Source organism: Pleurodeles waltl, chromosome 9 (genome assembly GCF_031143425.1).
Source record: "Pleurodeles waltl isolate 20211129_DDA chromosome 9, aPleWal1.hap1.20221129, whole genome shotgun sequence".
Classification (NCBI taxonomy): Eukaryota; Metazoa; Chordata; class Amphibia; order Caudata; family Salamandridae; genus Pleurodeles; species Pleurodeles waltl.
Window position 1 is genome coordinate 867,726,335 of NC_090448.1, and position 23,175 is coordinate 867,749,509.

General features: G+C 48.9%; 1 protein-coding gene across 1 annotated transcript in view; it reads right to left on the minus strand.

Moving 5' to 3' along the window:
* The window catches only part of EML5 (EMAP like 5), a 1,994,219-nt gene that overhangs the window by 275,879 nt on the left and 1,695,165 nt on the right, over positions 1-23,175 (minus strand). Inside the window, exon 33 of the mRNA XM_069208148.1 lies at positions 14,348-14,556. Within this exon, the coding sequence (XP_069064249.1) occupies positions 14,348-14,556 (209 nt within the window). The remainder of the gene's footprint in view (positions 1-14,347; positions 14,557-23,175) is intronic.

A 23,175-nucleotide genomic window follows, 5' to 3' on the forward strand; every position in this document is an offset into this window, starting at 1 on the left:
GAGCCCATGGCAAGTGTATCTGCAGGCCTGCCATTACAGCCTGTGTGAAAAGGTGCATGCACCCTTTTCACTACAGGTCACTGTAAGTCACCCCTATGGTAGGCCCTCCTAGCCCAGAGAGCAGGGTGCAAGTACCTGTGGGTGAGGGAACCACTGCATGATCAGAGGTGCCCCCATGAACTCCAGCTCCATTTTTATGGACTTCGTGAGTGCAGGGACGCCATTTTACGTGTGTACTGGACATAGGTCATTATCTATGTCCAGCTTCATAATGGTACATCCGAACCTAGGCATGTTTGGTATCAAACATGTCAGAAACATACCACAATATTGTTGCCAGTATTGGAGGTATGATTCCATGCACTCGGGGGCTCCTTACTGGACCCCAAGCATTGCTCCTACCAGCTTTCTGGGGTTTTCTGGATATCCAAAGCAGCTCAAGCAGTTGCCAACCTTCAGATGGGTTTCTGCCCTCCTGGTGCTTGATTAGCTCAAGCCCAGGAAGACAGAACAAAGGATTTCTTCTGGGAGAGGGGGGTAACACCCTCTCCCTCTGAAAATAGGTGTTACATGGCTTGGATGTGGGGTTAACCTCCCCAAGCCACTGGTTTGCTTTGAAGGGCACATTTGGTGCCCTCGCTGCATAAACCAGTCTGCAGCAGTTCAGGGACTTCCAGTCTGAGCTCTGGCAGGAAACTGGACAATGGAAAAGGGTGTGATCACCCCCCCCCGGTCCATCACCAGCCCAGAAGGTCCCTTGATTCTGCCATCTTTAATCTAAGGTGAGCAGAGGCCTCTGGGAGAAGCTGAGGGCCATATGTACAAACACATTTTCCCATTGACACAGAATGGGAAAAACCCTTTGCTACATCTGGCCCCGAGTGGCCAGATCAGGCAGGTGACGTCAGAACCCACTCCTAATAGGTGATCACCTGGCCCTTCCAGGGCTATTTAGGGCCTCCCTCTTGGTTGGGTCCTCAGATCCGGACTCCTCTGCAACCTCTACTTTGACTTCTAGCCACTGGAACTGCGACTGGACCCTCCAGGGACCGACAATCTGCATTCACTCTGCTTGCAACATTGTTTCCACAGCTCGTTCCAGCTTCATTTCTCCAGCTGTGCATCCTCTGACGGTGGCAAGTCTTCAGTCTGCACGAGAAGAAAGAATGAATCTCCCTTGGAGTGAAGGAGTCACTCCCCTGTATCCGCAGGCACCGACAGCAACGACTACCGGCTGCACGGGCCTCTGAGCTGTGTGGATCGTGCATCACAGGTGGTGGTTTGCAGTGGTCCCCCTGGTCCTCTCTGCCAGCTGTCCAACTTTGGTGGAGGTAAGCCCTTGCCTTCCCACGCAGGACAGTACCCTGTGCACCGCGTCTCTTGTAGCTACCATGGATTGTGGGCATCTCCTCCAAGGGATCTTTAGGCTCCACGTAGCCCCAGCCCCCAGCACTCTTTCCTGTGATGCACAACCCTCCTTGTGCTTCTCCTGCGGTAATGGACCCTTCTTCAGTTGTGCTGCGTGGGCTTCTCTGCGACTCCTGGGTCCTCTTCCAGTGGGTCTCCTGTGGGGGCTGCCTTTTCTTCTGCAGACTCTCTGTATTGCTGAGGGGCCCCTTAGACTCTCCCCATGGGTTAAGTCCTCCTGGACCTTGCTGTTCTCCGGCAGCTCCACGTTCCTTTGCCAAAGCATGTTGGTGGCTTTTCCATGCCACAGACCGACTGCAATCTTCCATCCAGCGGGCGTAAGTAACTTATTCATCTGCAGATTCCCTATCTTAGAATAGATACCCAAGCTATAACTCCTGGTGGTGGGCTGCACACCAGGAAGTCCTGTAGGACCGAGCGGGCAAAATGCCTGTAGGAAGTTGGCTCGGTATATACTATCTCAAGGTAAGAGATAGTGTGCACAGAGTCCAAGGGTTCCCCTTAGAGGTAAGATAGTGGCAAAATTAGATAATTCTAATGCTCTATTTTGTGATAGTGTGGTTGAGCAGTAGGCTTATCATAGGGTAGTGTTAAGCACTTGTACACACAGGGGTAATAAATGAGGATAACACACTCAAAGACTTTACTCCAGGCCAATAGTGTTTATATAGAAAAATATATCTTCTTAATTTATTTTTTAGAACCACAAGTTCAAGATTTGAAGTAAATACATAAAATGCAAGGTACTCCACACAGGTAAGTTAGGAACTTTGAATTAGAGCAATAGCATATACAGTTTTTGTTAAAATGGCAATAAGCTATTTTAGAAGTAGACACTGCAAAAATCAACAGTTCCTGGGGGAGGTAAGTATTGGTTAGATTGTGAGTTAAGTAAGACACTTACAAGTCTCAGTTCCTGGGCATAGGCACCCCACTGTTGGGGGTTCAAGGCAACCCCAAAATTACCACACCAGCAGTTCAGGGCCGGTCAGGTGCAGAGGTCAAATAGGTGCCCAAAACACATAGGCACCTAAGGAGAACAGGGGTTCTCTGGTTCCAGTCTGCCAGCAGGTAAGTACCCGCGTTCTCGGAGGGCAGACCAGGGGGGTTTTGTAGAGCACTGGGGGGGACACAAGTAGGCACACAAAACACACCCTCAGCATCACAGGGGCGGCCGGGTGCAGTGTGCAAAGCAGGCATCAGGTTTTGTATTGGTTTCAATGGAGGGACACAGGGGTCACTCTAGCGGTGCAGGCAGGGCTTCTCGGGCCAGCCACCACCTGGGCTAGGCAGAGGGTCGCCTGGGGGTCACTCCTGAACTGAGGTTCGATTCCTTTTGGTCCTGGGGGCTGCGGGCGCAGTGCTTGGTCCAGGTGTCGGGGCCCTTGTTACACGGAGTCGCGGTCAGGGGAATGCTCTGGATTCTCTCTGCAGGTGTCGCTGTGGGGGTCCAGGAGGGTCATCCCGGGCTACTCACAGGGTTGCAGTCACCAGGGAGTCCTCCCTGTGGTGTTGTTTCTCTGGATCTCGAGTCTGGGGCATCGGGTGCAGAGTGCAAAGTCTAACGCTTTCGGCGGGAAGAGTGAGGTCTTTGAAGTTGTAGAAAAGTTGCAAGTTTGTTTACAGGAGTTTCTTAGTCCTGGGATTCAGGGCAGTCCTCTGAGGCTTCAGAGGTTGCTGGTCCCTGTTGGATGCATCACTGGTTGTAGGTTTTTCGAGTCAGGAGACAGGCTGGTAGGGCTGGGGCCAACGCAGTTGTCGTCGTCTGTCGTCTCTGCAGGCTTGTAGGTCAGCAGTCCTTCTTTTTAGTTTAGGTTGTAGGAATCTGATTTTCTGGTGTCTTGGGTGCCCTTAAATACTAAATTTAGGGGGGTGTTTAGTTCTGGGAGGGCAGTAGCCAATGGCTACTGTCCTGGGGGGTAGCTACACCCTCTTTGTGCCTCCTCCCTGAGAGGAGTGGGGCACATCCCTAATCCTATTAGGGGAATCCTCCAAAACTAAGATGGATGATTTCTAAAGGCAGGGGTCACCTCAGCTCAGGGCACCTTAGGGGCTATCCTGACTGACTGGTGACTCCTCCTTGTTTTCCTAATTATCTCCTCCAGCCTTGCTGCCAAAAGTGGGGGCAGTGGCCGGAGAGGTGGGCATCTCCACTAGCTGGGATGCCCTGTGGCGCTGTAACAAAGGGGGTGAGCCTTTGAGGCTCACCACCTCGTGTTACAGTTCCTGCAGGGGGAGGTGTGAAGCACCCAGTACAGGCTTTGTTCCTGCCCACAGAGTGACAAAGGCACTCTCCCCATGTGGCCAGCAACTCGTCTGGTTGTGGCAGGCTGGCAGAAACTGGTCAGCCTAACACTAGAAGTCGGATTGGTATTCAGGGGGCATGTCTAAGATGCCCTCTGGGTGCATTTTACAATAAATTCCACACTGGCATCAGTGTGCATTTATTGTGCTGAGACGTTTGATACCAAACTTCCCACATTTCTGTGTAGCCATTATGGAACTGTGGAGTTTGTATTTGGCAAACTCCCAGACCATATACTCTTAAGGCTACCCTGCACTTACAATGTCTAAGGTTTTGCTTAGACACTGTAGGGGCATAGTGCTCATGCACATATGCCCTCACCTGTGGTATAGTGCACCCCGCCTTAGGGCTGTAAGGCCTGCTAGAGGGGTGACAAGCAGTGTGAGGTCGGCATGGCACTCTGAGGGGAGTGCCATGTCCACTTAGTCATTTTCTCCCCAACAGCACACACAAATTGTGAGGCAGTGTGTATGTGCTGAGTGAGGGGTCCCCAGGGTGCCATAAGACATGCTGCAGCCCTTAGAGACCTTCCCTGGCATCAGGGCCCTTGGTACCAGGGGTACCAGTTACAAGGGACTTATCTGTGTGCCAGGGCTGTGCCAATTGTGGAAGCAAAAGTACAGTTTAGGGAAAGAACTGTGGTGCTGTGGACTGGTTCGCAGGGCCCAGCACACTTCCAATCATATCTTGGCATTAGCAAAGGCAAAAAGTCAGGGGTAACCATGCCAAGGAGACATTTTCTTACAATGCCCCTCTCTCCTCACCTGGCTATCCAGGCAGTAGTGTCATGCAAATGTATGCAAGGAAGCCCACGTTGCAGCTTGGCAGATATCAAGTACCAGCACTCCTCAAGCTAATGCAGGGGTAGCAGCCTTCCCCCTTGTAGAGTGAGCTCTCAAGCCCTTCAGAGGCTACTTCTTGGCCAAAGTGTAGCAGATTTTTATGCAGAGAACGACCCAGCGCGAAATGGTTCGTTTCTGGACTGCTTGACCCTTCTTTGCACCAACGTACCCCACAAAGAGTTGGTTGTCCACCTGAAACTCTTTCGTGCAGTCAAGGTAGAACGATAACGCTCTTTTTGGGTCCAGCCGATAGAGATGCTCCTCTTCCTTAGATGGATGTGGTGGAGCAAAGAAGGTGGGCAGGGTGATATTTTTACCCAGATGGAAAGTGGTCACCACCTTGGGGAGGAAAGAGGTACGAGTTCTGACGACTACTTTATCATGATATATTGTGAGATACGGCAGTTTCAATGTTAAAGCCTGCATCTCACTCACTCTCCTGGCAGATGTGATCGCTACTAAAAAGGCTGTTTTGATAGTGAGCAGCCGGAGAGGACAGATATGTAAAGGCTCAAAAGGAGCACACATTAGAAAAGTGAGAACTAGATTAAGGTCCCACTGCGGCATCACAAAAGGCACAGATGGAAACATATGTATAAGCCCTCTTAAGGATCTCTGTACAATGGGAGACTTAAACAAAGATTAATGATCGGGCAAGCGAAGAAAAGCCGATAAGGCAGCAAGATAGCCCTTAAGAGTCCCTAAGGATGAACCCTGTTGGGCGAGTGATAGAATGAACAGAAGGATATTAGAAAGAGAAGAAGAAAGAGGATCAATAGACCTCTCTGTACAATATGAAACAAAACGTTTCCACCGGCAGGCGTAAATCGACTTAGTAGAGGGACGCCTGGCTGCCAAAATGACATCACATACCTCGGGAGGGAGGTCATAAACCATCAACTGTCGCTGCTCCATCTCCATGCATGAAGCCACAGAGTTGACAGGTTCGGGTGGAGAAACTTCTCCTGCTGCTGCGACAGAAGATCCTCCCAAAGATGCAACCTGATTGGAGGACTGATGCTCATTTTGAGAATCTCTGGATACCAGACTCTTCGTGTCCAATCGGGAGCCTCTAGAATTACTTAGGCCCAGTTGTTCTTGATTTTCTTGAGAACTCTGGGAGGAAGCGGTATGGATGGAAAGGCATACAGGAGGCCTGAACTCCACTCGCTACAAAAAGCGTCACCTAGCGATAGCCCCCTTGGAAACTCTAATGTGTAAAACTGCTGACATTGCGCATCCTCTGCGTAGGCGAACAGATCTAACCAAGGCTGTCCCCACTGCTGAAAGAGTCCTTGCGCCACCTCCGGTTGGAGATACCACTCGTGATCCGCTAAGCATCGATGAATGAGTTTGTCCGCCCTGGCATTCAGAGAACCTGCCAGGTGTTGAACCACCAGGATTATGCCCTGCTGTTCCAGCCATGTCCAGAGACGCAGAGCTTCTTGACAAAAGGTCCACGACCCCACACCGCCCTGCTTGTTGCAGTACCACATTGCGATAGAGTTGTCCGTGAACACCTGCACTACCTTCCCTTTCACAACAGGAAGAAATGCTTTTAATGCTAGTCGGATCGCCCGAAGCTCCAACAAGTTTATATGGAGCCCGAATTCCGCCAGAGACCAGTGACCTCTGATCTCCACCTCTCCCAGATGGCCGCCAGATCCCAGAAGTGATGCATCTGTCACTACTGTGAGATCTGGTTGGGTCAAAGGCAGAATTCTCTCCCTTCCCCCCAATCGCAGTTCACTAACCACCACTGCAGATCCTTTGCAGTTCCCTCCAAGATCTGAACCACATCGGTAAGATTTCCCTGATGCTGTGCCCATTGGAACTTCGGGTCCCACTGTAGAGCCCTCATATGCCATGTGGCATGCTTGACCAATAGGATGCAGGAAGCCTTGAGTCCAAACAGCCTCAGAGTCTGTCTCACCGAAATCCAGGATAGAGGCCGAAACATCGGTATCATAACCTGAATATCCCGGACTTGCTGCTCGGGAGGAAAGGCCCGATACTGCAAGGTGTCCAGAACAGCTCCGATGAAAGTGAGCTTCTGAGAGGGAGTCAAGTGTGACTTCAGCACATTTATAGTGAACCCCAGCGAAGGCAGGAGGTTCGCCGTCGTCTGGAGATGGGTGACGAGAGCCTGGGGCGTCGAAGCCTTCAACAGCCAATCGTCTAGGTAGGGGAAGACTGAAATCCCTAACCTGCGCAGATGAGCTGCCACCACCGCCATCACTTTGGTGAACACCTTAAGGGCACTGGTGACACCGAAGGAGAGCATTTTAAACTGAAAGTGCTCGTTGCCCGCCTTGAACCGCAAGTAACGCATGTGGGCGGCAGGATGGGGATGTGAAAATATGCATCCTGCAAGTCCAACGCTACCATCCAGTCTCCTTGGTCTAGGACAGACAAGACCTGAGCAAGAGTGAGCATCTTCAATTTCTCCTTCTTGAGGAAGAGATTGACGTCCCTTAAATCCAGGATAGGGCGAAGGCCCTTGTTCTTTTTGGGAATCAGAAAGTAGCGGGAATAACAACCATTGCCTACTACTGACATTGGGACCCTTTCTATAGCTCCCTAGGCCAAGAGAGCTGTAACTTCCTCGTGGAGCAAAACCAAATGGTCCTCCATCAGCCGTTCTTTTATCAGAGGGATAGAAGGAGGGAAAGACTGGAAGGGAAGGGAATAGCCTTTCCCTATGATCTGCAAGACCCATTTGTCTGTTGTGATGGAATGCCAGTGAGGGAGATGAAATTGAATCCTCCCTCCAACTGGACGGACATGGTCCTGCAGAACCATACTAGGAGGGCTTGGGTGCTGTGGAAGGGGGCTGTGTGGTGGCCGAACTCTGGCCAGACCCTCTGGGTCGGACGGTACCATGACCACGTCCTCTCCCAGGATGCTGTGAAGCTGGAGGACGAGGGCTAAGTTGTGGTGTGGTACTGCACCCCTTCTGAAGCCTCGAAAGGGACAGAAGATAGACTGCTGTTGAGCTGGCGCTGAGAGGCCCAAGGATCTGGCCGTAGCTCGAGAATCCTTGAACCTCTCATGCACGGAGTCTGCCTTCTCACTAAAAAGGCGAGAGCCATCAAAGGGCATGTCCATCAAACTCAACTGGACATCCCCTGAAAAGCCAGTAGAACAAAGCCAGGCGTGGCGACATAGGGCCGCTGTCAACGCAATCACTCTATCCAGCGAGTCGGTCGTGTGCAATCCACACCTGATTGTAAACTTGGCTGCATCTCTCCCATCCTTGACAGCCTGGCTGAGAGTGTCCTGTACGCCCTCCGGGACCTGGGCCAGCACCTGTGCCACCATTTCCCATAAAGTATGGGAAGAATGGGCAAGAGGTGTTTACTGACCTCAATGCCAGGATGGAGGAAGAAAACAACTTCTTTCCAAGTTAGTCCAGCCTCTTGGATTCCGAAGGGCGGAAGGGAAGGCACCACGGGAAGTGGAGGCTTGGACCACCAAGCTCTCCGGGGTGGGGTGTTGGGTAAGGAAACCAGGGTCATTTGGAGCAGGTCTATGGTGGCGGCCAACTGTTCTATTCACAGGAACCCCTGTGCTGGGTTTGGACCATGTTCCCAGAAGGATGTCCGTTATGGCCTCATTGAAGGGCAACATTGGCTCTGATGTAGTCACCCATGTTGAAGCACCTCTGTCAGGGGATTGGTCCTGACTGGCACTGTGGGCAAGTCAAGGTCCAAGACCTCAGCGGCCCTATCACCACCATAGCATAAGAAGCCCCCTCCTCCGTAGTCACGTTGGGAGGAGAGAGCATGCGAGTATCTGGAGAAGTGTCCAGTCCACTGGCTTCCCCTAGATCCTCATACCAGTCCTGTTCTTGCTCCAATTCACACTCTAAATGGTCCTCAGACCCCTCCCACTCCTCTCCTGTGCCTGGCTGTTCAAAATAAGGCTCAGGGAATGATCTGGGCCTAATCAGTGCTGTTGAGGTCAGAATCGGCATCGTACGACATCGTTCCGGCTCCAGATCATCCGGAATGAGGATGGGGCTACCATCAACGAGCTGCTGACATCGAATACGATGGGGCCCCTGCTGACCCCGAGAGGCCCGAAAAACCACCCGAGGGTGCAGCCCGCTCAAAAACAAGGGGCATAGCCTCGTAAAACTCTTATTTCAGCGGAGGTCGCTTCGGTCCCCGGAAAAGAGGGAAGACGATGAGTCGGCCCTGGCGATGGCTCCGCGGAACCGCACTCGTAACACCAATGTTCCTTAGACACCTCTTCGGCTGACGGGCGTGGCAAAGTCGAAGTACGCTTGGATTTCTTCTTGTGCCTCTTACCTGAATGATCAGATGACCTTGAATGCGAGGAAGAGGACTTGGGGCTCCGGGAGCGGTGCTGTGACCTCCTCCCACTGCGGGATCGTGACTTCCTCAGAGTTGCGCCAACCGGAGACAGCTGTTGGGCCGCCAGAAGTTAGAGGGATCTCTCCCTCAAGGCCTTCGGAGCCATGGCCCGACAGCCAGAACACAATGTTGAATTGTGGTCCTTTTCGAGACACCAGAGACTCACTCTGAGCGGATCCGTAACCAACATGATGCAATGACATGCACCACACGGCTTGAATCCTGTCTTTCTGGAAGACATGTTCAAACAATCAAGCAAAAAACCTCGACAATCGTCAAAGAAAAAAGGGTAGCTCTTTCCAGATCTGCGCTTGACCCGGCGCGGAAAGAAAAGAAATGACTGGGTGGTGCTTATATGGAAGACCATGATGTCACAGACGGCTCCAACAACGCTGACGTTGCAACGAGGAGCCGGACAATGCATGTGGATCCGAACACCACCCGACGATGTGCGCAGGGTACTGCTCAGCAGAAAAATTCCAGATTCGAAGCTGACGCCAGGAAATTCTAAGGTAAGGAATCTGCAGCTAGAAGTCTCTATCAGATGCCAGGCGTGGTGTTGAAGCGCCACTGTTGAGGAAACCGCTCTGCCCAGCGAGTCAATTGTGTCTAAGCCACACTTGATGGTGAACTTTGCTGCATCTCCCCCTTTGACGGCTTGGGAGAGGACAGCCCGGGCCTCCTCCGGGACCTGTGGCAGCACTTGTGCAACTGTGTCCCACCGTGTTCACCAACCGCAATGCAATGCTGGTGGAAGAAAATATTTTCTTTCCTAAGCTATTCAGCCTCTTGGATTCCCTGTCCGGGGTGCAGCAGGGAATGTGCCATGGGAAGTGGAAGCCTTAACCACCAAGCTTTCCAGGTTGGGGTGTTGGTTGAGGAAAGATGGGTCCCCTGGGAGAGCAATAGCAGCAGGCAATTGCCCTGTTTACAGGAGACCCTGTGCTGGACTTCGACCAGTTTCACAGTAGGACACCAGTTAGTGCTTCATTAAAAGGGAGCAGGGGTTCAGAATAGGAAGGTCCCGTCTGTAGCACTTCCATGAAGATATTCGCCTTGACAGCCACTGAGGGCACCTTGAGATCCACAAACTCAGCTGCCTTCTTCACCATTGCACATGTTGCTCCCTATTCCATAGCCAAAGAAAGGGGGAGAAAGCATGCCAGTATTTGGAGATGTATCCAGTCTACGGGCATTACCCAGTTCCTCACACTAGTCCAAGCTTTGTCATGGTTTGGCTGGGGGCTTCCCTGTGGCCACATATAGTTGCTGGCCTCCCCTTCTCCTGAAGGGCTTGGCTTATGTGATTGATTCAACTGCCTAAGATGATGGTGTTGCTGTGATCACTGAGGGCATTGTATTCTTTGCTGAAAGAAGCATCTATCATTTGGTCTGTATTGCATCTCATATTCTTTTTTCTTTTCAAGACCAACCACTTTTAATGTAATGTCTCCTCTGTTTTCATGAAATTCATTTCATCATCCATATGAACGCCGAAGAGGGAGTTTCCTGAGATGGCAGATTCAGGATATGTTATGAAGCTTCATATTTCTGTCCAAGTAACCCATGAACTCTGTCTAAGTCAAATGTCTGTGGCAGAATCCATTAACAGCTCACATGCCCTACCTTGCACTTATTGTTTGGTTGGAGACAAGCATAGCCTTATTAAGGATTTCTAAATTCTGCTTGTCTTCCTTCAGAAATCTAACAGTGAAACTTTGCAGAGTCTTCTTTATTATTAAGTTCCAAACATTTTCCTTCCCACTGAATCCATCTTAACTTCTTTGTCCTGTAGAACAGAAGAAGAAGCAACAAATGCATGGGACTTCTTTGCAGCAGATACTATTATGGCGACCAAAAGAGTGTCCATTTTGACAAAGACAAAAGACAGGATCTTGATCTGGAGGTCTATACTACTTTAATTGTACATATGGTATAGACCTTATGGGAGCAGGACCTAAGGATAACTGCAAAGTAGGTTCAAGCAATTCTTTAGAAGTTGCTTGGATAATGTTCTCTGATGCAGAGTCTCAAATTTCATAGAAGTAGATGTAGCTGGAATCGGAATAAGAATATTTAACTTTGCTGCCCTTCTAACCAATATCTAATTGAAAGTAATCAGGTCATCTACTGGAAATATTCTTGCAGGAGGTAAATCAGAGAGAGTTGGAAAGTAATCTCTGATACAAGAGTGATATGAGGAAGAGGACCAGGGTTAAAATTGACTCCACTTGCAAGAATAAGATTTTGTGCTGGAATATTTCGATCATCTAGAGTGTGGGTTGTCCTCCCTCTAGATGATATTTTAGACCTCCCTCTTGAACATGTTCTAGACCATGATATTGGTTCTCTGCAGGGATGCTCTCCTTCAGATGTTTTACCGGAGTCCCAGAATGTGAACTCAGTGTTTAAAGACACCTTTTCCTTGCCAAGTCTTACAAGAGCAGAAGAAGGAATTGGCTGTGGAAGCACTGGAGGCATCTGTGGAGATGCCAAAGAAACCAGGGTAGAAGGTGTGTCCGAAGAAATGTGTGGAGATTCAAAACCCCTAGGCATAGGTGTGAAAGACAACTACCTCAGGAGTAATTTCTCTTGATGGAGAATAGGTTTAAGAGTACTCTGAATCAGAAGTTAGAGGTACTTTCCTCTTCTTTAATTGTCAAAGCCAATCAGAAGATACGTGCAACTGCTTATAGGATCGTTTTTACACATTAGTGTGAGTCGACGATGATGGGATAGTGGCCTTGACGTCAAACAGGGTTTAGATGATGTATAACTATTGGTATGGAGGCTTCAACTTCAACCATCGAGAATCTTTCAAAGTCATATATTGCCTTGACATTGACTTTAGCAGCATACGGCAAACATGTAAGACTAGTGCCCAACTTCAGAGTCATGCTCCTTGACATTAAGCAGGAGTGGTGCCTCTTCCTCTGATAAGGCCACTTCCTGAGTCTACCACTAGGAAAGTGGGAAGAGGGAGTCCTGGTAGAGGGGTCGCCTTCGCCTAGGCCCTCAGATATCCCAGGATATACTTTCTGGCAATTTTCCTTTAGGTCGTGCAGCCTGATCTTCTGCCTGTCCTTCCGGGTTCTCCTGGAGAACTTGTGGCAGTGACTGTAATCTTCAGGACAATGGTCTTCTGGCATGCATAAAATACAGTCTTTATGAGGGTCTGACTGAGCCATCCTCCTCTCACAAGCAAGGCACTTCACTAACAAGGAAGGCCTCCTGAAAGAAAAAAATAGTAATTTCTCTCAGAAAAAATATTTAAATGTACTCCTACCTTAAAAGAGGTTGAGAGAATCAAAAAAGTAAAGATCAGGTATGGAAAGATTTCCAGTGAGAAACAAAGCCAAAAAGGCAGAGCTCAGTGCCCAAAGATACTATTACCAGGAGCTGGGAAATATACTGACCTGCTACCTGTAAGTAAAATTTCTCCTCCGACTTTGTGCCACTGACCCAACCAGTAGCTACCACTGTGGATCTTTTGCAGTCTCCTCCAAAATCTGAACATGGATCGAGAGATTCCCTTGATGGTGCCCGCAAATCTGTTGTATGACTGGGGAGGAGGGTGGCAGAACAAGGTTTGGGCCAGGCCCCTAATGAGGTATTTGTCAGTGCCTCATTAAATGGAAGGAGAGGCTCTGAAGATGTCTGCCCTAGATATAGGACCTGTTTAAGATATTGAGCTTGACCTCCATGGTGGGGAGCTGAAGATCAAGCACTTTGGCTGCCCTACACATGACAATGACACATGAACTGGATTCTTCTGTAGCTTGTCCAGCATGTGAGAAGAGACCTGTTTCTGGGGAGGCATCGACAGTGCTAGTGTCTTTCAAGTCTTTGTACCAATTTTTATTTTGGTCGGGTTGTGTGAACTCACCATTCAGGTCATTGTCGGTGTCAGTTCTGAATAGGTAATTCAAAGTATGCTGCTTTCCCTGAGAAGGTGTCAATGCAGGTGGGGGAAGAGGCGCCTCAGGTAGCACCAAGTGTAGCTTTGGTCAAGGTCAGCCGGACATTGACTGTGTTGGAGACGACTGTCAGGGCCTCATTTTCTGGTGTTGCCGGAGTCAGCATGGCCGTCAAGGAGACTGGGGCCAGCCCTGAAAGTGTGCCAGTAGTGTACCTGGAAACGAGATGGGGTCGGAAGTTCCAACTGACACCAAGGGTGAACCTGCTAGAGGTATTCCAGATGGAGAGCCTCTCGGTTTCTTGGGGCCCTAAAGGCACACCACAGGGAATCAGAAGAGATCAATAGAGATGGAGCATAGCTGCCCGGAACTGTTAGATCTGCTAAGGCGTTGCTGACAGCCCCAGAAATTCTGGTGGTGCCAGTACCAGCTCCTAGATGAGCTCCAGACAGTCGACTTTGAGAGTTTGAAGAACTGTTGCACCACTGAACCAGATCAGGCGAATACAAACTGAGCTCAGGGGTGTAATCCTGCTTAGATTTCTTGTGTTTTTTTCTTAGACTTACCTGATGACTTTCTGTGTCCAGTCTGATGCATGAGGAATACTCAAAAGGTGAGGAATCTGCTGCTATGGATCTCTATCAGAAAAATAAAGTTAGTCAAATCTCTCCTCTGACTTTCTGCCATCGAAGGTCACGGAACCCCTTTGAAAGGTACTTAACATTTTTTGCAGGGATTTGAGCTCGTTATTTTATGTGTAACTACACATAGTTGAGGTCAACAAGAGGTAAATGTGTTGTACTCAGAGGAGCAAGTAAACCATTTAAGGATACTCTCAATATAAAGTTCACTGCTAAGACTTCTCTCTTTTAAACTAAAGTTTAATGCAAATGCTTTGGCTAATTTTAGGCTTTATCCTTAACATGGCTTTTACATGCAAGCAGCGCAGTTTGAATGCATTAAAAGACTCAAGTCTGTTTTTCCGAACATATGTTATGAGGGAAGAATTAACTAAATATTTTTATCATACCATGGAAAATAAATGTGGCCCATTAGCACTTATATTAGAATAAATACACTAACATACACAGACTCACTTTTTACAAAAGATAACGCCTGGGGCCATTCTCACAATCCCTAATTACTGTGATTCTTTAGCAATGTATAGAGTTAACCCCTTGTGCTCTGGTTAGGGTTAAATATTTGTGTTTATGTTTGCTGTATATAAAGAAAACCAGCATGCATAAATCATACATGCTGATTTGCTGAGTGAACGTTACTACTATTGTTTAGGGAGAAAAAGTGATTCCGGCGCATTCTCCTAAGTCATGGCACCTTCCACACTCAGAAATGACAATAAATAGCATACTACACACTGCGCATCTGCATATATTCTATTTATCTGACATCCTGAGGATATACCCTAGAAGCATCTGGGCAGCTTTTATTTCCATAAAGTTATAAAGTCTGACATACAGCCCCAAAAGCCACGGATAGCATAGTCTGCATCCTGGCGTCCTCGATGGAGCTCAGCATCCCTTTCTTACTCAGCAGGGCCCTTCCTGCAAGCGTCCAGAACCTCACGTGCTTCACACCGACCGACACAAACTGGGTGTCTGAATCTGGCCTGAATTCTGCCACAAAGATACGATGGTTGTGCCCAGATCGAGTGGCAATTTTGGCACCTGGCAAAAAGGAAGAAAACATGCATCAAATATTTAATCAAAAACATTCAATGAAAACAAGCGTGCATGCACCCAACATTGCTTTAGAGGACGGCACTTTAGTCTGTACAACAATGCTTTACATTTCTTAGAGCTCATGATCAACATTATCAAATCCTTTTTCGCTCAGATAACTCATTAGTATCCTGTAACAGAAGTTACCGTAGGAATAAACCACCCACGCTTATATAATACATATGAAAGGATAAATTAACGTTGCTCTTAGAACATGTTTATGCATCTTATTGACCACAGTTATTCCCAATTTGTGTTACTTATCCTGCACGTAGCCAACTAGCTGAAGATGACAAACAGAAGGAAATAGAAATGTGGTCCTTACAAAGCACTTCCTGCACAAACCCTTGAACATCTAAGCCGATTGCAGCCAGATATAAAATAGTAATTTTCCTGGTTTCTGAAATTACAGTCGCCAGGAAAGGCTATATCAGGAGTACGATCAAATAGATCCTAGAGCAGGTGATTTAACCACTATGGCCTCACTTGTGTTATGTCATTGACTGCAGTTGGGCTATGTTCTGTGTACCTGTTTTTCTGTCACAAAATAAGAGAACGGTGTTTTAGGGCATTTGTCTAATTAATGATGATAGTAACTATTCTATAATTCGATGAGAGGCAAAGCATACTTGATTACAGTTTAGATCCTGTTGATAGAAAAAGGTAATGGGAATATGCTCTTTTAGACAGCTTCCCGTCCTTATGACTCCAGGATTTTTTTCTTCTTGGAGAGATAACTTGCTTTCTTGGGGAACTGGACATAAGATCTGTGTGATACTGAAGGTATCAATTCAGATTTCCCCTATAGCATACCATAACCATATCATGACTGACTGAAACTGAATAGCAAAAACAACTTTATCATTCACATCACTACTTATAGAAGATCCATGTTTTTAGTTTTCATCACTCAGACCTCAATTACAAGATCTTGTGTAAAAGTCAATCATTTCCAAGAACAATTATAAAGTGTTGGAGGCAGCATGTTCTGGTTGGCAGAGGCAAGGCCCCAGCCAGGCAGAACATGCTACTCCCACAGGGCTGGGTGATTACATTTGCTGTATAACCTGTGCTCACCCATAGGTAGGTTGGCACAGAGCAGTCAGGCTTATCACAGAAGCAATGTCTAAAGCAATGGCACAGCACTTCCCCACCACAACCACAAAACCACAATGAGCGGCACACATTAGACTTCACATATAGGTATATAAAAATTGTATGCAACACATACATTGTCAACACAGCATGAGTATCAGGTAAACCTGGGCATACCTCACTTTTATCAATAGAACTCGCAATATTAGGCAGACAGTATGTACAAGTGAGAAAACAATACTTTCCTTCCCCACACACTCATATGGTGCCAAACGTTGTCTGCACAAGACTCATTCAGGAAGTTACCAACCTCAATATAACACAAATTCAGGGTGCACCCTGGTTCCCAACGGTAGCAGTAATAAGTACATACAAGGTTTGCAACACTTTCACATAGCACTGTGGCCTGGCTGCACTAGTAAATTGTAATGCCTATCTCAAGAAGTCACTGGCAGAAGAAATTGATCAGCAACATCACTGTGCTGCCCTTGCATTTACCCGCACATCCCTCTGTAGCGCCATGCAGTGCCGTGGGTATCAGTCACCTCGTGCACAGGCACACTTGTCCACACTCGCTCCCGGCACCCTAGTGTGGATGCCACTGTGTCTGCAGCACCCTGGGTCCCAAACACCCTCCAACCTTCAACCATCTTCAGCTATCCTGCCCCATCACGAACCAACGATTGAGTCAACCTTCCCTTGGATACTAGGCCACTCACAGCCAAAGTCACACGTAGCAGGATCCTGGGGGTAAGGTGTGGGTGGGAGAAGAACGATGACTGCCGATCCAGCAATATTTAGCAAGGAAGTTCAGGGTCCCAATGGGAGGTTCAGTCAGAGGTCTGCAACACACAGGGTGCGTGCCACTGGGGCCACCCGCTAGCCACCACTGCACTCAGCCCAGCTAGACAATCCATTGTTACCAAACAGTTACCAATTCCAGCACCTCCGGAACAGAGGCGCATCATCAGGCATGTTGATGTGAGTCTCCCTCGACAATTCCGGTTGCACATGAAGAATTACTAGGTCCGCACCACCTGTGAAAGGAAGTGCTGTGCCTGGTACATGAAGACTTGAGTGGCACCATACAGTTACGATTCCACAGGAAAATTGTTCAGTGCTGCACCTCCACAAAAATAAGGCACAGAGTCAGGGGCCTGATGACCTGGGTCCGCCCTGATCATACGATCACTCCAAAGATAATTGCCAATGTGGTAGCTCCTTGGAAAGAGGCACGTAGTCTGGTGCATGATGACTTGAGCCGCACCAGACAATCCTAGACACTTCCTCGGAGAATGTAATTCATGTGCCCCACCAGAATGAGCGCTTGATGACTTGAGTCAGTCTAGATAATCCGGTCACACAAGGTCCTTTGTCTTCATACCTCCCTGAAATGAGGCACAAAGGTGGTCATTCTGACCGCGGCGGGCGGCGGTCGCCGCCCGCCATGCAGTCACCGCCGAATGACCGCACCATGGTCAAAAGACTGCGGCGGCCATTCTGGCTTTCCCGCTGGGCCGGCAGGCGACCGCCAAAAGGCCGCCCGCCGGCCCAGCGGGAAAGACCCTGCAACGAGGATGCCGGCTCCGAATGGAGCTGGTGGAGTTGCAGGGGTGCGACGGGTGCAGTGACACCCGTCGCGATTTTCAGTGTCTGCAAAGCAGACACTGAAAATCTTCATGGGGCCCTGTTAGGGGGCCCCTGCACTGCCCATGCCAGTGCCAGTGGCATGGGCAGTGCAGGGGCCCCCAGGGGCCCCACGACACCCGTTCCCGCCATCCTGTTCCTGGCGGTAAAAACCGCCAGGAACAGGATGGCGGGAAGGGGGTCGGAATAGAGGATTCCCTGGGTCAGGGGTAAACCGGCGGGAAACCGCCGGTTGCCCTTTTCTGACCGCGGCAATTGCCCAGGAAGCACCGCCAGCCTGTCCCCGGCCATCGGATTGACCCCCAAAGTCTGGTACGCAATGACTTTAGTCACACCAGACACCCCAGTCACACACTTCGATGCAAGTTCAGCCGTGCTATATGAGGCAAAGTATAGCACAACTCTGGTAGCACCCCCACCTCCAAGGGACACCACGTATGAATGGGACACAAAATGTAATGCACGTACACCTGAGGGTCACACAAGAGAAATGCGACACATGTGAGAACCATGGTCCACGTCAGGTCCCGCACCAGGTGATCCTGTTCACACCACAAGATGTTTCGGTGTGCAGTGATCCACTCGATGAAGGGCCACACGCCTGAAGTGCGGCAGTACTTGGCAAGCTCTGCACCAGGCAATTCTGGTCTCCAGGCACAATACTTAGTCCACGCTCATGCTGCTGCTGCCATGTGGAGTCCAGCATATAATGTAGGTGCAGGAGAGGGCACAGCTCTCCAGATGATTCCAGCAGATGATGCAAGTCCCTCGCAGGAGGTCTTTGATGTCCCTGAGATCTCTGCAGAGAACAGTGGGCAGGCCAACCTGCCCTCGGAGAGCACACTTCGGGTTACTACACAGCAACAGACAGTTGGCTTAGGCCAGCCACAATACAGGAAGAGTGCGCGGATCCCTTCCTCGGACAGTTATCTTTCAGGGCACAACAGAATCCTCTGCCTGGGCACACCATGTAGTCCAGCAGTACCAGTCCGGCGTCACCATAGATGCAACACTTCCCTGCTGACGGAAGTACCCATAGTTAAACTAAAGTGTGCCCTTGAAGTTTAGGAGGTGCAGGGAGGTCGATTCAGGGTGTCCACGTCGTTGGAGTCGTCCGGGAGTCCTCTCTGCGGTGTTGGTTGTCCTGGACTCGAGCCAGGGGCGTCGGGTGCAGTGTGTGAAGACTCACACTTCTGGCAGGAAGTGAGATTCTCTTTAAAGTTGTTTCAAAGTTGCAAAGTTGTTGCATTTTCTGAACAGTACTGCTGTTCTCGGGAGGTTCTTGGTCCTTTGGGTGCAGGGCAGTCCTCTGAGTCCTCAGAGGTCCCTGGTCCCGCTGATGCATCGCTGTGCAGTTTTCGTTGAGTCAGGAGACAGGCCGGTAGGGCTGGGGCCAAAGCAGTTGTCGCCTCCGTCCTCTCTGCAGGACTTTCAGGTCAGCAGTCCTTCTTCTTGATTAAGGTTGCAGGAATCTGATTTCCTGGGTTCTGGGGTGCCCCTAAATACTGAAATTAGGGGTGTATTTAGGTCAGGAGGGCAGTAGCCAATGGCTACTGTCCTTGAGGGTGGCTACACCCTCTTTCTGCCTTCTCCCAGAGGGGGGGGGAACATCCCTAATCCTATTGGGGAAATCCTCCAATCTCAAGATGGAGGATTTCTAAAGGCAGGGGTCACCTCAGCTCAGGACACCTTAGGGGCTGTCCTGACTGGTAGGTGACTTCTCCTTGTTTTTCTCATTATCTTCTCCGGCCTTGCCGCCAAAAGTGGGGGCAGTGGCTGGACGGGCGGGCATCTCCACTAGCAGGGATGCCCTGGGGTGCTGTAACAAAAGGCATGAGCCTTTGAGGCTCACCGCCAGGTGTTACAGTTCCTGCAGGGGGAGGCGAGACGCACCTCCACCCACTACAGGCTTTGTTCCTGGCAACAGAGTGACAAAGGCACTCTCCCCATGTGGTCAGAAACTTGTTTGGTTGTGGCAGGCTGGCAGAAACTGGTTAGCCTAGCACTAGGAGTCGGACTGGTATTCAGGGGGGCATCTCTAAGATGCCCTCTGGGTGCATTTTACAATAAATTCCTCACTGGCATCAGTGTGCATTTATTGTGCTGAGAAGTTTGATATCAAACTTCCCAGATTTCAGTGTAGCCATTATGGAACTGTGGAGTCCGTGTTTGACAAACTCCCAGACCATGTACAGGTTACGGCTAACCTGCACTTACAATGTCTAAGGTTTTGCTTAGACACTGTAAGGACATAGTGCTCATGCACATATGCCCTCACCTGTGGTATAGTGCAGCCTGCCTTAGGCTTGTAAGGCCTACTAGAGGGGTGACTTACCTATGCCACAGGCAGAGTGAGGTTGGCATGGCACTCTGAGGAGAGTGCCATGTCGACTTAGTCATTTTCTCTCCACTAGCACACACAAGCTGTGAGGCAGTGTGCATGTGCTAAGTGAGGGGTCCACAGGATGGCATAAGACATGCTGCAGCCCTTAGAGACCTTCCCTGTCATCAGGGCCCTTGGTACCAGGGGTACCATTTACAAGGGACTTATCTGGGTGCCAGGGCTGTGCCAAATGTGGGAACAAAGGTACTGTCACGACTCACGTGCTGCTTGCGCCTGGAATTTGCAGATCTGGTGGCGTGAATCTTCAATGTTCGGCTTTGGCCCAAAAAGGGGCGACTCTTTCTGGTAGCCACGGTGCTGTAGGCAATGGAGACACCAAGAACAGACCGTGCCCTTCAGAAAGTAGCGCCAGAGGGAAAAACCCCTTCCAAAGGGGAAAAACCTCCAAACAGGAAAAGTCCTGGAGAAAAACAAGAACAAACAAACAGGAATCCAAAAGGAGCAAAATTCAGAAAACACAGAATGCTGAGTCCAAAACCAAAAGGCAAGGAAATCAGGAGCGAAGACACCAACTGAGCAGAAAGTGTTGCAGCGCAAGGAAAGAGGAAAAACACAGCCCTTATATACCAACAAACAGGAAGTGACCCACAGGAAGTAAAAGGACACCATCTTAGATAGGGAAACAATATATAGAACAGAATAGTAGAGGAACCATAGAGAATAGGGAACAAGGAATGCTGGGAAAGCACAGGAATCTGGGAAGGAGGAAAAGACATAAAGAAAGGCACACAACAGACTGCAAACAGAAGAAAGGACAAGGAAACGAAGAAAAACAGGTAAGAGGGTTCAGAGACCCCTGGGACAGTGAAAGGCAGAAGGAAGAACGAGGCCCCAAGCAAATCTGGGGCCTCGAAACGCGCAGGAGAGGCTGGGGGCGCGCCGCGTCTTAATAACGCGGTGCGCGGCCCGAGCCGAACGCCCGGCCGAAGTCGAGCTCTCGGCTCGCGCCGCACCGCGCGGCGCGACAGTAGGTCCCCCTCCCGAAGGCCCAGGTTTAAGAGGGAATAAACAGTGAAAGCGTTGAGTCAGGAGAGGAGCGTGAACGGAAGAGGCATCTTCCCATGAACATTCACTGAGAGGATAACCCTTCCAATGAATCAGATACTGAAGTCGTTTATGAAAAAGACGAGAGTCACAGATTTCCTGCACTTCATATTCAGGAGCATCATTCACAAGGACAGGAGGTGGACAAGGAAACTGACGTGAGTAAGGATCAGGCACATAAGGTTTAAGCTGAGAAACATGAAAAACCGGATGGATCTTCCATGTATGGGGTAAGTGAAGACGGACAGTGACAGGATTGACCAACTGGAGAATACGGAAAGGCCCATAGTAACGAGGTGTGAACTTGTTTTGAGAGAGACGTGAGGGCAAGAATTTGGAGGAGAGCCAGACTTTATCTTGCAGATGATAATTTGGATTGGTTGTACGTCTCTTGTCTGCAGCCTTCTTCATATACCTCTTGGTATGTAACAAATTAGATCGAATTAGTTTATGGAGTTGGAGAAGGCGTTTGGAAAAATAGTTAATAGCAGGTAGAGGAGAGTTGGATTGTGGAGAAGTAGGGAAAGAGGTAGGATGAAAACCATAGGAACAGAAAAAGGGAGTGACCTTGGAGGCACTATGGACTGAGTTATTGTAGGAAAATTCAGCTAAAGAGAGGTAAGTGCTCCAGTTACTTTGGGTAGAATTGCAAAAGCATCGAAGATATTGCTCTAGTCCTTGGTTCAGACGCTCAGTCTGTCCGTTGGTCTGAGGATGGAACCCTGAAGACAGGGCTCTATTCATATTCAGTGTTTTACAAAAATGCTTCCAAAATCGGGAGATGTACTGAGGTCCTCTATCAGAGATTATGGTATGTGGAAGTCCATGGAGACGGAAGACATGATCTATGAATATTTGACCTAGTTCTTGGGAAGTAGGCAGCTTTTTTAGGCCAGTGAAATGAGCCATCTTTGTGAAAGAATCCACTGTGACCATGATAACCCGGTTTCCTGCTGATGGTGGGAGCGAACACATAAAATCAGTAGAGATAGTATGCCATGGGGCCGATGGAACAGGCAAAGGTTGTAGTAATCCTGCCGGTCTGGTGTGAGGTATTTTGACTTGGGCACATATGGGACAGGCCTGAACGTATCTTTCCACATCCAGTTTCCAGGTAGGCCACCAAAAAAATCGTGAAAGTAATTCTTGTGTGGCCTTGATGCCTCTGTGACCAGCTACAGGGGAATCATGGCACATTTGTAATGCTTTCTTTTGCACCTTGTTTGTAGGGAGGAATATCAGGTCTTGGTAATAAAAATATCCTTGTCTTTTGTACAATAATGGTCTTAGTTCTTCTATGTCATGGTCCGATAGGTTGGCGTATTCTTGTTGTACTTCTTCCAGGAAAGACTGAGCCACTCCAATGATCTTACTGGGTTCTAGAAGATACTGGGATGAGGAAGGAGAACACTCTGGATATCGGCGAGACAGAGCATCAGCCAGAATGTTTTGAGATCCTGGAATATATGTAATATAAAAATCGTACTGACTGAAGAAAAAGGCCCAGCGGGCCTGACGACTATTCTGGCATACAAAATTTCTTAAACATTGTAAATTACGGTGGTCTGTCCTCACCTCAAATGGTTCCTTGGAACCCATCAGAAACTGCCTCCACTCAAGGCAGGCTGTTTTCAGAGCCAATAATTCCCTTTCAAGTACGGAATAATGTTGTTCAGCTGTGGAAAGGATATGAGACAAATAGAAAACAGGATGTTCAAGGCCATCATCCTCTTGTCGTTGGAGTAAGACAGCTCCGATGGCTCTCTCAGAAGCATCAGTTACTACTATAAATTGCTTGGTGGTATCTGGATGTCTTAAGATGGGGGCTTGGGTGAAGGCTCTCTTTAAGCTTTGAAAGGCTGCTTCAGCAGCCTCAGTCCAGACAAACCCCTTCTTTAAATTGTCCTTCTTTAAGGTGTGAGTTATGTGGCTAGTCTGACTGGCAAAGTCTAGAATGAATTGTCGATAGAAGTTTGCTAAACCTAGGAAACATTGTGTTTCTTTTATGGTAGAAGGAGAAGGCCACTCTAGGATAGCTTGTACCTTTTCTTGATCCATAGCTATGCCGGTGGGACTTAAATGATAGCCCAGATATTTGACTTCCGTTATGTCGAACTCACATTTCTCTGGTTTGCAAAATAGTTGATGATCACGAAGTCTTTGAAGAACTTGTTTCACATGGGAAGTATGGAGTTCAGGATTTCTAGAATAAATAAGAATGTCATCTAGGTAGATCACGACTGTCTGATTAAGTAGGTCTGAAAACACTGAGTCCATAAATCTCTGGAAGATTGCCGGGGCGTTAGTAAGACCAAACGGCATAACCCTATATTCAAAATGGCCAAATGGGGTCCTGAATGCTGTCTTCCATTCGT